Raw genomic sequence first — 14339 nt, 5'->3', positions numbered from 1 at the left:
CTTCACCGAAATTTAAAATTATAGAATTTTATGGCTAAGTGAGAGTGTTCAAGCATTATAGTCCGATTGCCTTGTTCGTTGTGCTGAGCGCCTCCCTCGAAGGACCCAAAAATGGGAAAAAGAGCGCTCAGGTTTATCCCGAACACCCCAGCACTAGTGGCATGGGGGCAGAAGCCGACGACTCGCCATCTCTCAAATTTGATAAACGGCCGCATAGAAGGTAATATTTTAAATTCAAAAAGCATTGCTTAGCGCATATGAACAAGTTTTCAGCGCACAGGACAAAACGAGCGAGTTTACTCAAAAATTACATCACTGAAACATTCATCCGCCATAAGGCGGGCACCCTTCAGAACACCCTCATAATACAGCTCGGGCTTGCGATGCTCTTTTCCCGGCGGTGGCACGTCCTTAGCAAGCTTCTCAGCATCCAACTTGCCCCAGTGCACCTTAGCGCGGGCAAGGGCCCTACGGGCAGCTTCTATGCAGACGGAGCGCTTGATGACTTCGAGCCTTGGACAAGCCTCCACCAGCCGCCGCACCAGCCCGAAGTAGCTCCCAGGCAGAGCCTCTCCTGGCCACAACCGAACTATGAGGCCCTTCATGGCCTATTCGGCCACCTTGTGAAGCTCGACCAGTTGCTTCAGCTGGTCGCTCAAGGGCACACGGTGTCCGGCCTCAGCATACTGAGACCAGAACACCTTCTCCGTTGAGCTGCCCTCCTCGGCTCGGTAGAATGCGGCGGCATCGGACACGCTGCGGGGCAAATCTGCGAATGCTCCTGGAGAGCTCCGGATTCGGGTAAGTAACAAGTAATTCACTTTCACATGCTTGCTTTGCATAAAGAAAGCCTTACCCGCCGCTATCTTTTTCACCGCATCCACCTCCTGAAGGGCCTTCTGGGCTTCGGCCTTGGTAGACTTGGCATTTTCAATGGCCGCCGTAGCGAGCTCAGACGCTCGCGTCTTCGAGTCAAGCTCCAAACTCTCATGTTTTTTCATGAGAGCCTGGAGCTCTTGCCGCACCTCGCCAACCTGCGCCTCATACTTCTCCCGCTCGGTGCGCTCCGCAGCCGCCCTCTTCTCGGCCTCGGACATCGCTTGCTTAAGGGTCGCCACCTCAGTCGTGGCCCCTACAATAGCCACGTTAATCCTGTCATTTTTTGCAATTGCACCTTTTATATATTCCAATAAGGTATCCCTTACCTTCCTTCTCCTTGAGCTATCGCTTGGCAAGGCCGAGCTCTTTCTCGGACCGCTGGAGGCCCTGCATTAGCGTGCCCACCTCCGCAGTCAGTGCGGCGGACGTTACCAGTGAAGCCTGCATACGCATATTGACTCATTTTTTGTTAGACTCCTACGAATTTTATTAGATCCTCTATTCGGCTTTTCTTTCCGAACGCCAAGCAGAGCATCAGGGGCTACTGTCTATGCGGTAATATTTTTACATATTCTTTACTTACCTCAAAGCCTATTAAAAGGCTGGCACAGGCTTCAGTCAGTCCGCTCTTGGCGGACTGAACCTTCTGGATCACCGCACTCATAATAGTGCGGTGCTCCTCGTCGATGGAGGCGCCGTTAAGCACCTCCAGCAAATTGTCTGGTGCTTCCGGTTGGACGGAGGTCACCTGCTCGGCAGGCTTGCTCCTCTTGGAAGGAGGCTGCCTACCAGAGTCCGGAACCATTGAAGGTTCCGGCACGGTGTCCGGCTCAAAGCCAGACTTGGAGCCCTGGGGGGTTCTATCCCCTTTACTCCTGGAGTCCGGGAGGTCGCCTTGCGGCTCCTCCAGGACCACCTCCTCCTGGCGCGGAACCTGCTGGGACGCCACCTCGGCGTCGTCCGTAGGGCGGGGGGAGGTAGCCGTCAGAAGTGAATTCACGTCCGACGAATCCAGGGAGCCGCTCGACGACTCGTCGAGCCCGGCCTTGGGCGGACTGCATAATTATATTCGACATAAGAAAAGGTTGTGCAATAAAGGAATACTATGAATTACTCTGGTATCCGGATACTTACGATTTCGCCAGGGGCTTGGCCCTGAGCGGCCACTCCTCTCCACCGTTGTCGGTGTTGGTGGAGTAGTCCGGTGGAAGGGTTTTCCCTTTCTTGGACTCTTCGGCCTTCCCAGTTGGGGCGACCTTCCTTTTCTTTCCTCCCCCCGCTGGAGGGGGAGAGGCTTCTTCTTCCTCCTCCTCATCTTCACGGGAGGAGTGCGTCTCGGAGTCGTCGGATGATGAATCTGACACCACCAGGCGCCGGGCACTCTTTCGAGTCCCCGTGGCCTTCTTCTCCGGCACCACATAGGGTGCCGGAACCAGCAGCTTCGCTAAGCGAGCATCGGCTAGGCCTTCGGGCAGAGGGGCCGGACAGTTAACCTGCTCGGCCTTCTTCAACCATGCATGTCAAAGGCACGGGAGATTAGATCCCGCATAGAATCAAACTATGAAAAACAAATATCCTGTAATAGGTAGAAGCAGCTTACCGCGTTGGCGTGGCGCTGCGTGCTGAATCCGTGATCTTCAGTCGCGGATGCGGGAGCCTCAGCGCCCTTGAAAAGCACCTTCCAGGCATCTTCGTACGTCGTGTCGAAGAGCCTGTTTAGAGTTCGGTGCTGCGCCGGGTCGAACTCCCACAAACTGAAGGCCCGTTGTTGGCACGGGAGGATCCGGCGAACGAGCATGACCTGGACTACTATAACAAGTCTGAGCTTCTTGCTCACCAGGTTTTCGATGCATGATTGAAGTCCGGTCACCTCTCCCTTTTCACCCCACGACAGGCCGGTCTCCTTCCAGGAGGTGAGCCGCGTAGGGGTTCCAGATCGGAATTCGGGGGCTGCGAACCACTCAGGGTCGCGCGGCTCGGTGATGTAAAACCACCCTGATTGCCACCCCTTTAGGGTCTCTACGAAGGAGCCCTCGAGCCATAGGACGTTGGGCATCTTGCCCACCATGGCGCCTCCGCACTCCGCCCGGTTGCCACGCACCACCTTTGGCTTGACATTGAAAGTCTTGAGCCATAGGCCGAAATGGGGGCGGATGCAGAGGAAAGCCTCACACACGACGATAAACGCCGAGATGTTGAGGACGAAATTCGGGGCCAGATCGTGGAAATCTAGGCCGTAGTAGAACATGAGCCCCCGGACAAATGGGTGGAGAGGGAAGCCCAGTCCGCGGAGGAAATGGGGGAAGAACACCACCCTCTCATGGGGCCCGGGGGTGGGGATGAGCTGCCCCGCTTTGGGAAGCCGGTGCGTGATGTCGTTAGACAAGTATCCGGCCTTCCTCAGCTTTTTTATGTGTCCCTCCGTGACGGAGGAGACCATCCACCTGCCTCCCGCTCCGGACATGGCTGGAGAAAGGTTGAGGTGGGGGAATGCGGACTTGGGCGCTGGAGCTCGAGTGCGCGGAAATGGATAAGCAAAGGAGGAAGAAGGGGTGGATGAAAAAGGTGGATCCTTATCCCCTTATATGGGCGGATGCGACTATGCGTCCCCACCAGCCTGGTAAAACTCGCTTATCTCCCAAGCGCCGTAATCAATGGCGCGGTTGGGTTACCCACGTCCGTATTGATGAGAATCACGTAAATAAAGGGGACACGATCTCTTCTTTGACAAGACATGCCAAGGAAACTGCCTCGCTAAACGCGCTGAGGTGGGACAACCAAACGATTCGAATAAAAGATTGGCCGTGGTGTGATGTCACGCTACGGAATACGTCAGCAGATTAGATTCGTGTAAATATTATTCTCTCTATGGCAATATGTGGAAATTTATTTTGCAGAGCCGGACACTATCCTTGTGTTCAAAATCTTCTATGAAGTACTTGGAGGAGGAACCCGCCTTGCAATGCCGAAGACAATCTGCGCGCCGGACTCGTCGTCATTGAAGCCTGGTTCAGGGGCTACTGAGGGAGTCCTGGATTAGGGGGTGTCCGGATAGCCGGACTCTTGGACTATGAAGATACAAGATTGAAGACTCCGTCTCGTGTCCGGAAGGGACTTTCCTTGGCGTGGAAGGCAAGCTTGGCGATACGGATATGTAGATCTCCTACCATTGTAACCGACTCTGTGTAACCCTAGCCCTGTCTATATAAACCGAAGGGTTTTAGTCCGTAGGACGAACAACAATCATACCATAGGCTAGCTTCTAGGGTTTAGCCTCCTTGATCTCGTGGTAGATCTACTCTTGTACTACCCATATCATCAATATTAATCAAGCAGGAGTAGGGTTTTACCTCCATCGAGAGGGCACGAACCTGGGTAAAAACATCGTGTCCCTTGTCTCCTGTTACCATCCGCCTAGACGCACAGTTCGGGACCCCCTACCCGAGATCTGCCGGTTTTGACATCGACAGTAAGTATAAGTAAATCCACTCTAAAGCAAGTGCTCTATTATTTACTGATACACAACGGAACATTATGACATATTTGAAATGAGAAAAAAGAGGCCCAACGAAACATCACGCAACACTAGGAAACAAAACAATTTTTTTCGCAAACAAAAAAATGGCACAAATGTCAAAGCAGTGACAAAATTGTTTGCAAAATTAACAAGAGCTCCTAATGCTAATGAGTGCAATAAAAACAATTCACTCAATAATATATTTCAGAAGTTGTTTTACAACATGCTAGAGGGGGGGAACTTAAGCAAGAAATTATGATTTCTAGAAAATTAGAGGTTGAATGGGAACCAAGAATAAAGATTGGCATCAATAATTGTGAATATAATCATCAACCCTATCTTGGTGCTAGTGTTTCCTCCATACCATAATCTTTATATGGGTTCTAGGATTACAACCAATGTCTCTACGTCTGAACTGAACTTACATCTTGCCGATTCTACTACAAATAAACCTTTGAGAAGAATAAATAATGTTCTCATTGTTGCTAACCTGAGTTATGTTCCTGTTGATTTTACTGTTATGGACATAGAAAGTCATCAATAATGTCCAACTATTTTGTGAAGATCATTCTTAAGAAATGTTGGTGATGTGAACTGTATAAAAGAAGAAAACATCAAATTCCAATTTCCCATAAGAAAAGGTATGGAACACGTAGGTTAATCTTATTTTGCACGATTTTTTAGTACAAAATTCAGTCCAGAGTTCTTTTAAGATAGTCCTCTTTACCTCCTTAGGTGTAAGACAATGCTTTAATCTCAGCCGTTGGTCTACGGAGGGTAAATTTGGCTATAATGCAAGCAATGATATCAAGGAACCAATAAATTATTTGGTAAGTACGTTTCCATTAGTTAGCATCAATTGGTACTGATTGAGTGATTGTCAACAACCATACCATACAAGTGAATGGCCAGTGTACAACTGTACATCAGTATTTTCTCAGTTTCTTAACACTAGAGGATGGTACTGGTTGCAATTCAAAATTTTGCGTGGGAAAAATCATATAAATAGGTGGGACAATCATATAAATAGAAATGAACCATGTTCACAAATACAATTTTAAATGCTGCCACAAAAATCCAAAGTACTATTTTTTGCGTGGGAAAAATCCAAAGTAATTTAGTTTCCTTTAGAAATGGCTGTAAAAATGTTCGTTAAAATTAATCTCGCATTTTCTCCCAAACAACCAGGTTTGAACGAAATGAAAAGGAATAATTAGGAGATAATATCCATTTACATGGTTTTCATATCATACCAGCCCATTAATAATTTGATTTTGCATCGATATGTACAGTGTATCAGTAGTTGACTACATGTTTCTTTCCAGCTACATTAACCCTACCATTTAGGTTTTGCTAACTAATGAAAACTATTGAAGTGCAAAGACGCTATTAACCTTGACAAGGTAAACATGAACTTGTCTCAAAATGAACGGACCAAAACAATTTGGGACCATCTTAAAATTGTTCTTCCATCAAACAGGCCTCGGGGCGGTTGACTTGTTTGCACGACCTATGGGCCAACCCAGGGTCCACATCTCACTCGTACAAGGCTTCAATTTCACTCTGATATTTGGCTGCCACTCTGTCCCTTCTTATCTTCATGGTCGGTGTCATCAAACCATTATCAATCTGAATATGGAAAACCATACCAAGCTAGTAAATAACATAGCTACTCAATGATCAGCTAACGGAAACTTATCGTGCATTGTTCGAGAAAATCTTACCGTAAATGGTTCTTCAACAACAAGAATAGGGCCAATCTGGAATGAGCAACCCGCCATCCTGGTATTTATTAACAAATTAATTCAACTTATGCGATATTGATCTGACAAGACTGAAATCGCATGTTAAAATTAAAATCCTAAATACCAGTGTCTCACTACTGCTGATTTTATTTTAACTTTCAATGAGTGATTTAATTCTCTTCTGATTATTGAACATCTGCAATCTTCAAATTAGCTAAAAAGTCTCAAATATGTAGGCAGAATTCACAAGAAAAATAAGATTATCTGAAACGTTAAATTAAAAAAGGCAGGCAACTCTTACCAAGTTCTCAGCTCATCATATAGCAAGTTCATGACCGTATCTTTGGCTTCGTCATTGTTCCCATCGAGGCTGGACTTTCTTTTTGCAGCTGCTAGAGCTTCATTATTATTGGGAACAACAATTGCACCAAGGCGTCGTCGATCCTATGCAACAAACAAATAACACAGACCATGACAAAAATTCATCATTCAACTTCACCAGTGGTACTGATCTATTTCATCATCGAAATACCTACATATAATCGTATTGTACTAACTCTTTTCATGAACAAAAATACACCACATGGTTTGAAATAACGATCTGGCAGTTCTATAAACATTTTTGCTTATCACTTGAGAACTTTTATTTTCTCACAGACCACATCAAGGAGCATCAATTGCCATGATAATAATCAATTAATCATAGCAGGACATCCCGTATAGCTAGCACTTATGAGGTTATGCCCTTTTCCTTACCTGGCCAATAACCATTATTTGATCAATCAAGCTACTCCTGCTTGCTATTTCCTCAAGCTCAGCAGGTTCAACATTCTCACCTGGAAATTGGGACATTCAAGTGCAATTAGATCTAGTAAACATTCAAGTGCAGCCAAATTTAACTAGAGTTATGTGATCTCCAAGACATATGAATTAATTGATTTTTTTTCGAGAGTATGACATCACACCCCGGTATACAAAGAAGTGGAATGTCATAAATCAATGCACAGAGATGACTGTAAATAAATCACTTTGAGTACATAATACTCAAAGTGACGTTCTCAAAAAAACAACAAACTAATTGCAATACCTGTAGCGAGAACTATCGTATCCTTTGCACGCCCTTCAAGAACAAGTATCCCTCCACATTTTCGACTAGGCCCTGTGGCATGGTGAGGTGCAATCCAGCCTATATCTCCAGTGTTGAACCAACCTTCTTGATCCAAAGCATTATTTGTAGCAGATGGATTCTGTGACAACAGAAGTTTAAAAGATAAATGAGAACCTTCTAAGGAAGATGAAGCTCAAATGAACAAGTACAGAGCATGGTATCTTAATATGGATTGTAAGATTTAGCTAACTGACAGACATCGACGCCACCTTATGAAATGATGGTTCAGAAATATCACAGTTTGTGAGGTTTTTGTAAATTCTATTTTTTCCGATACTAGCGTTGATGTCATGATAAATAAAAATGTCCAATATTTGTGTCCTATACATTCGTTAGTTGATTATAAGCGTGATCATAACGTCTGAAACTTTGTGCTCTATTCATGGAATTAACAGGCTTGGGGTGTAATATATCCGTCACTGAGGAAACGAAGTTTCATGAAGATCCTGAGTGCTGAATAAATATGCTTATTGCACCAAGTAATATGTTTACACAAGATCTCTTTCTATAATATTTGACAGTTGATTTGTGTTGGTATAGGGAATAGATAGAACCTTATAATATCCCTTCATTACTGGTGGTCCTTTAATCTTCACAATCCCCTTTGAACCATCTGGGAGCACCTCACCGGTCTCTATGTCCACAATCTTGATTTCTGTATGCTTTATTGGGTGGCCAACTGTGCCAAGAACCTTGTTACATCAACTGCTTATGTTAGTATTGAGTATAACATAAGCTATAAATAGGGAAGAGTACGAATGGGAGGTAATTCACACACAACTGGTTATAAGTTTGCAATCAGTTCAAATCACACACAAATATGCACAGGTATGGAAGAAGCACAAGATCAGCACAAAACATACAACACCAGAGTTATCATCTTCTTTGTCCTTAGAAATTAAAAATCCTGCATGCTCCTTTTTAAAGAAAATGGCGAAAACTTATGCATTTCAGGGGCCATGTCTGCTTCCAGATCCGAGTTTATTTGTATAGTAAGGTATCCTTTCTGGGAGCAAAAATGTGTCATCTGAATAATACTAATGACATTATTCCACCTTTTTCGGCTTTTTGTTGTGAAGAAATTAGCATCAAATAACCCAAGATCTAACCGAAAAATGCCAATGATGGGCGACCTCCATGGAGGTGATTATTTTGATTAAGTCAAAAATCATACTTTTGAAGTTTCAAAAAATTCTGAAAAAAAATCATACATGTTCCTATGGATGTATTCTACATGCGTGCACTTTTTGAAGATGATATACATTATAATGAGAGCTACACAAAAAAGAAAAAATCACAATTTGAAACCGATGAACAGCACAAACACTGTTCACTACTAGAAATGCTGGATTTTGTCTTTTATTGTATAGCTCTCACCATAATGTATTTCATCGTCAGACTTTATACACATGTAGAACACATCCATATGAATGTGTATAATTTTTTTCAGAATTTTTTGTAACTCCAAAATGTGATTATCGAATTTTTAAAAAATATCCACCTCCATGGTGGTCGCCCGCCAAAAGCCTGCACCTAACTCACTATATGATCTTCCTATTAAATACAAAACCAATTATTTTTCAACATGCCAGAAGATCAGTCAATGAATGCATATACTCATGTGAAACCTCTTACATTACAGAATGGACGCCTAGCAGCTACAGCAGGGGAAGTCTCTGTTAGACCATAGCCATTTTGCACTTTGATACCAATGGCCTGAAAGAGAACAATATTGATGAATGGATCATTTAACATAAGAATTATATTTATTGATAATCATGTACCTCAAAAAACTTGTCCACATGCATCGGGAGGCTTCCACCACCACTTATAGCAGCCTGCAAATTATCACAGAAACCATAGAATTATTAAGTACAGTCAAGACTAAAGTTCAGGAAGCTCATTTCACACTCAAACTGCAATCGAGATAGCATAGCAATAGGCACATGGGCAAGATAAGTGTACCTTCGAAATTCCGATTGTAGAATGGATTTTCTTGTAGACTAACATGTTTGCCAGATTATGCAAGGGCCACAAAAGAGCAGCAACAATTCTTGCCCATAGACAATTGAACATGTAGGAAATGGACGATGGCTTGACAGGATTCTTTGATAAGACTGTTCCCTTTCCAGACAGAAAAAGGAAATTGGGCTCAGGGGAAAGAAAGAGGCTACAAAAGCAGAATCCAACGGGACACAAATTTATAGAGAACATCCAGTCATCAAAGAATTAGAGGAAGAGAATATAACGAATTTACTTACAGCTACGCGAATTAAGTAACTCATGCTAACTCAGGGTTCATACCTCGAATATCTTCTTTGCCTCCATATATAGCAAACTTATCTTGATAAGTGCAAGGGCAACAGTTTTTCGAGCAGGAGAACTGGAAGATATCTGCCTCTGAATTGAACTGTACAAAGCGAAGAAACATTACAAAATGGATCTAAGATTTTACGAACTGTTGCTAATCACTAGTGATCGACAAGAAATATCGATTTCATGGATTAAGAAAACTGATAGCCCAAACAAGCAAAAAAAGATATAATCAAACATAGATGTTGATAGCAAACGAAAGGTGAATATGACATGGAGCTGCATTCAGAGCATTAGAGAACTGAAGTAATTCTACTATCCAATATCATTCCTGTAAGAAACGTCATAGTTTAGATAAGCAGTTTAACTATATAATTAGAAAAACTAACCTGTACAGAGTTTCATAGACCAGTGGTACAGAGAAAACATAATGAGGTTGGTACTTCTGCAAATCTGCCTATAAAAGAAAATAAAAGATGTTAATATTACATAAGCAGTTTCAGCATCTTGCACAACAGACATGCAATAAAAATAGAACAAGAAGAAAACTGCAAGGTACACAAAATGTTGAGCGCATTGTGATACTGGGTTCCATGCATAGGGCACATGTGTCTCAACTTAATGACATCACTAGGCCTTTTGCCAAAACAAACTAGAATGAAGTATTTTGTGATGAAAAGTACCAAAATCATACCTTCAGGTATTTCACACTACTGTAAATTTGTTGAGTTCCATGAGTGAGGATGAAATACTCGGCAGAACGCTCATATGCATGCCAGGGTGGAAGCATGCTTAGGAACCTATCACCAGGTACTGCTGGAACAATCTCCCACATGTTATTTATCTGCAGAACATAAACATCATAAATCTTTATGTGGATACAGAAGGAACACTTTGAAAAAACTAAGCACTTCAGTTTAAAAAATCAAGGCACTTCAGACTTGAGATACTTTAGGAAATCCAGAAAAACATGATACTGATCAGCAAAAGTACCCATGTTTATATAATAGGATTACATCAAGATAAGGAGACAAAATAGAGGTTATTGCACAAGGCATAGTATATTACTTAAAAGTAAAAAACTCATTGTCCATATTTGAACATTGCTGCATGTTTAACCTGATGCAAGAGATTTCGGTGGGTAAGCATCACGCCTTTTGGTGCGCCGCTTGTTCCACTGGTATATATTAGAGTCGCAACATCTTCTGGAGTAATAGCTTCGAAGACACCTTGCCGACCTAAAGGAAGAAAAAGTTACAATAAAGTAGGACATAGTTGGAAGAAAAGGAACCATGAGATGACAATGTTGGAAATAAAAGAAGAATTTTCTATAGAAATATTCCTAGTGGTGTCATATTCTCTGAAGAAACAAAGAATAAGTTGTGTGCTCCTCTTTAAAACAACAGATGCCAAAGCTATTAAGCTTAGATAGAAACCATTTGCTGTTGGCTGCAAAGAACTTAAGTGGCAAGCTTTCGACATAACTTTGAGCCAACCATTAAATGACAAGCTTGCAAAACCAACAGTAATAGGTACATCTAGAGGCCTATATTATTGGATGCTAAGACATCTTACATGATGCAAATGATTAGCAACTTATCTGACATTCAACGTCAGAAATGCAGAAGAAAGTGAAGTACCAACAAATTAGAAGAAACGTGCTCCATACATCCTCAGCTAAACATTTCTTGTGATTTATATCATATTATGATATCATGCAAATGATACCTTGCTCACTTGAGTAGCACAATGCATTGCGATTTTCTCGTCCAAGTTCAGTGATATCATTGTAGTCATAAACAGGTATGTCCATCACAGCTTTACTATTTAGGGATGATTTATCACCCCAAAGTAGCACAATAAATCTTGCATTAATCCTTGAAATGAAAGTTTCTGCAAGCCGGTTAAAGAATTGAGGACTGTCCACAACAAGTGCAATACTGTGATGGGGGAAAAACAATAAAGTCATATCATAACATGAAAGTAAAAAACCGATATTTCTATAAAAAATTACACTGCATAAGCATGAGATATTCATCATAGCACCATTAACTAGCAATCGATGATCTCTAGAGTCAATGTGATATATACACAGGGTTATGTTTGAGGCAAAGCATTCTAGATGCAAAATAATAACCAAGCAAGCATAATTTGAGAGATTAAGTTCATCGCTAGGCGTGCGCATGATGATAACAATAATAGAATATTATGAACATTTTGGTCCAGTAAAGATGTCAAAACTACAATGCAGATGTTGCACTTTTTGTCACGTGCTAAGACAAGTCTGATCTGAAAGGTAGTCCATCCAGTTCTTACTTTAACTGTAGAGGGCAAAACCATGCCAAACTTGCACCTCAAATTTGCATGTCCCGTTAACATCAATACCTCGCTCAATTCTAATCTCAAAATACTACCAAACAAAATCAGTGGAAGAATTTAAATAGGCATATCAAAATAGTGTGTTGGCTTTTAATGGTCAGGTCCTGAATCCTGACAGGCACTTGGCTTAACAGTTCAAGGGTAGAAAGAGAGAAGTGGATGAAATTTCATTTATGTTGTGCGCGGCTTAGATTTTTACAGTTCCTAGATTGCGTAATGAACCATTAAAAGCACAATCGAATAATTTCAAATTCACATTTCAAAAGGAGTTGATACTCACCTTTCTGAGTGGCTGTATATTTGGAACAGTTCTTCATCGGAAGATTTTGTTCCTCTAACAACATTGATAGCACCAGTAGCCATGATCCCTGGATTGCATGTGTCAGTGGCATGATTACTGATGAACATATATGATCATAACATTCCAGTGATTTGAACTCTTCATTTCTTCAGCAGCTAATATCGATAAGCATAAAAGATCGCAGAACAATACATGTGCATCATAATACATGTTAAACGTCTTGAAACAAGAAAAATGCAAATTACCTTGATCTGCAACTAGCCACCGACATGAGTTGTCAGCAAAAAGGGCTACCTTTTCATCTGGAGCAACACCCACGGCCCTCAGACCATGAGAGAAATCCAATATTTGTTGTTCAAGCTGGATAAAGAAGGTACATCAGATAAAATATATAAAAAACCAGTATTGAAGTGCATATGTATGTTACTCAGTAACAAAAGAAACAGCACATATGGCCCAACGATGCCTACTTTGTGTTCCTATTTCTAGAGAAAGAAAATGCCTTAGATAATCAGGCAGCAACAGAATTTATGGTGGTTGTTCAACAAGTACCTGCTTATAAGTCAGCTCGGACGGAGGATCATGGTAAGGGTCCACCAGAGCTACACTGTCAGGGTACTTTTCTGCTGCTGTCCTCCAAATATCAGGAACCGCCTTCCATTCATCCGCAGCCGGTTCGTTTCCAGCAGGCGACAACAGAGCACTCTCAAGCAACGGCGAGCACTTGCTGCGAGCTGGGCTGTGTGTCTGCAATGTGGATTCATGAAAGTTTCAGGCAAAAAAAAAAAAAAACTAGACATCATCTTGACGCAAACCATGCCTACTCTGTAAAACTGTCCTCTGCCTGTGTCACAACGCTGACAGACTCATCATGTTGAAGGTAAAATCTCACAAGACACAACTTGGATTAATTATACTCCTCTGTTGGCAGAGGTGAATCTCCCCAAAAGGCTTAGCGGAGTTGTTAAACATTGCAGGCACAACTAGTTATACTACTGCCATCTCTGAAGTCTGAACCTTGTTAATACTACTGCCATCTCTGAAGGTGGACACGCGACACTGCGACAGGCTGGGGCTGCTCTGTAAAACTGGGAGGTGGGGCGAGTGAACTACTCACCGTAGCGCCGGGGCGCGGGGGAGGGGCGGCGCCGGTGCACCGGGGCACGCACACGCGACCGCGCCGCGCCGCGAGGAGGCGGCGCCGGAGCGGCGGGGCGGCTGGGCGGGGCGCCCACGTCTGGCCGGCGGCGGAGGGGGCGAGGAGGAGCATCGCGAGGGTTCCCGCTGGACCAGTGTGAGCCATGGGACTGGGAGGGACGGGGAGACGCGCACGGCTGCATCTCTCCCCTCCATCGAGAGAGCTCTCAAGAAGTGGCGCGCTTGTCTGGCTGGGGGAGGTTGCCGGAGGCGAACGGCTCTCCTCTCTGCTCCGTCCCGTCGTTGTCTCCTGCAACGCAACAAGTTTTTCCGCGATCCCGTGTACTACATAAAGAAAGCACCTCACTAGCATCTTCAACAGGCGCCCAAAAAAGCTCCGCGCACTAAAATTTTGTTTTTTTTGACGCCGCACAACTCCAGCAGATGTTGTAGCGTTAAAAGTTTTTGGGCGCGCGCTGAAAAACGCTATCGCGCGTAGCATATTTTGGGCTTCGGATTGCGCGCGCTTCACAATTTACACTGTGTGCTTTTTGTTTTTGGGCGTATGCAAAAGCAATGTTGGTCCCGGCGCACTAAAAGTACTAAAGTGGCGCGCTACAACTTTTATTGGGCGCCAAATTTTTGTGCGGCCGTTGAAGATGCTCTCACTCAAAGATTCCTATTTTTTTGGGGACACACATTGGGCCCACCAAGAGCATATGACACGCCACCTAAGCAACACGCCAACACCTCACTCAAACATGGAATTGCTAAAAAGAAACACGCAATAGAACCTCATTTCAGTTCTTTAAATGCGCGTGACGGATGTTTGGGCTGGATATGAGAGGTGCCCGGGCCGCCTCATATCCGCCTTATATTTGGGCTGGATATGACGGGTGA

At 43.5% G+C, this 14339-nt stretch overlaps 1 protein-coding gene across 1 annotated transcript; it reads right to left on the bottom strand.

The window, feature by feature from the left end:
• Window positions 1–5632: 5632 nt before the first annotated feature.
• On the bottom strand, window positions 5633–13705 carry LOC123087638 (probable acyl-activating enzyme 16, chloroplastic). Its single transcript, XM_044509679.1, has 18 exons — window positions 13420–13705; window positions 12855–13049; window positions 12548–12662; window positions 12282–12369; window positions 11351–11562; window positions 10742–10860; window positions 10317–10466; window positions 10012–10079; window positions 9614–9719; window positions 9275–9433; window positions 9094–9147; window positions 8945–9025; window positions 7864–8001; window positions 7229–7388; window positions 6898–6977; window positions 6443–6585; window positions 6121–6178; window positions 5633–6025 (listed from the first exon to the last, which is right to left on the bottom strand). The coding sequence occupies exons 1-18, from the start codon at window positions 13603–13605 to the stop codon at window positions 5933–5935; spliced, it is 2205 nt and encodes a 734-aa protein (XP_044365614.1). The 5' UTR covers window positions 13606–13705; the 3' UTR covers window positions 5633–5932.
• Between the last annotated feature and the right edge of the window lie 634 nt (window positions 13706–14339).

The sequence above is a fragment of the Triticum aestivum genome, chromosome 4A (assembly GCF_018294505.1).
Source record: "Triticum aestivum cultivar Chinese Spring chromosome 4A, IWGSC CS RefSeq v2.1, whole genome shotgun sequence".
Taxonomy (NCBI): Eukaryota; Viridiplantae; Streptophyta; class Magnoliopsida; order Poales; family Poaceae; genus Triticum; species Triticum aestivum.
The sequence above is the reverse complement of the archived record's forward strand: the minus strand, read 5'-3'. Positions and strand labels throughout refer to the sequence as shown.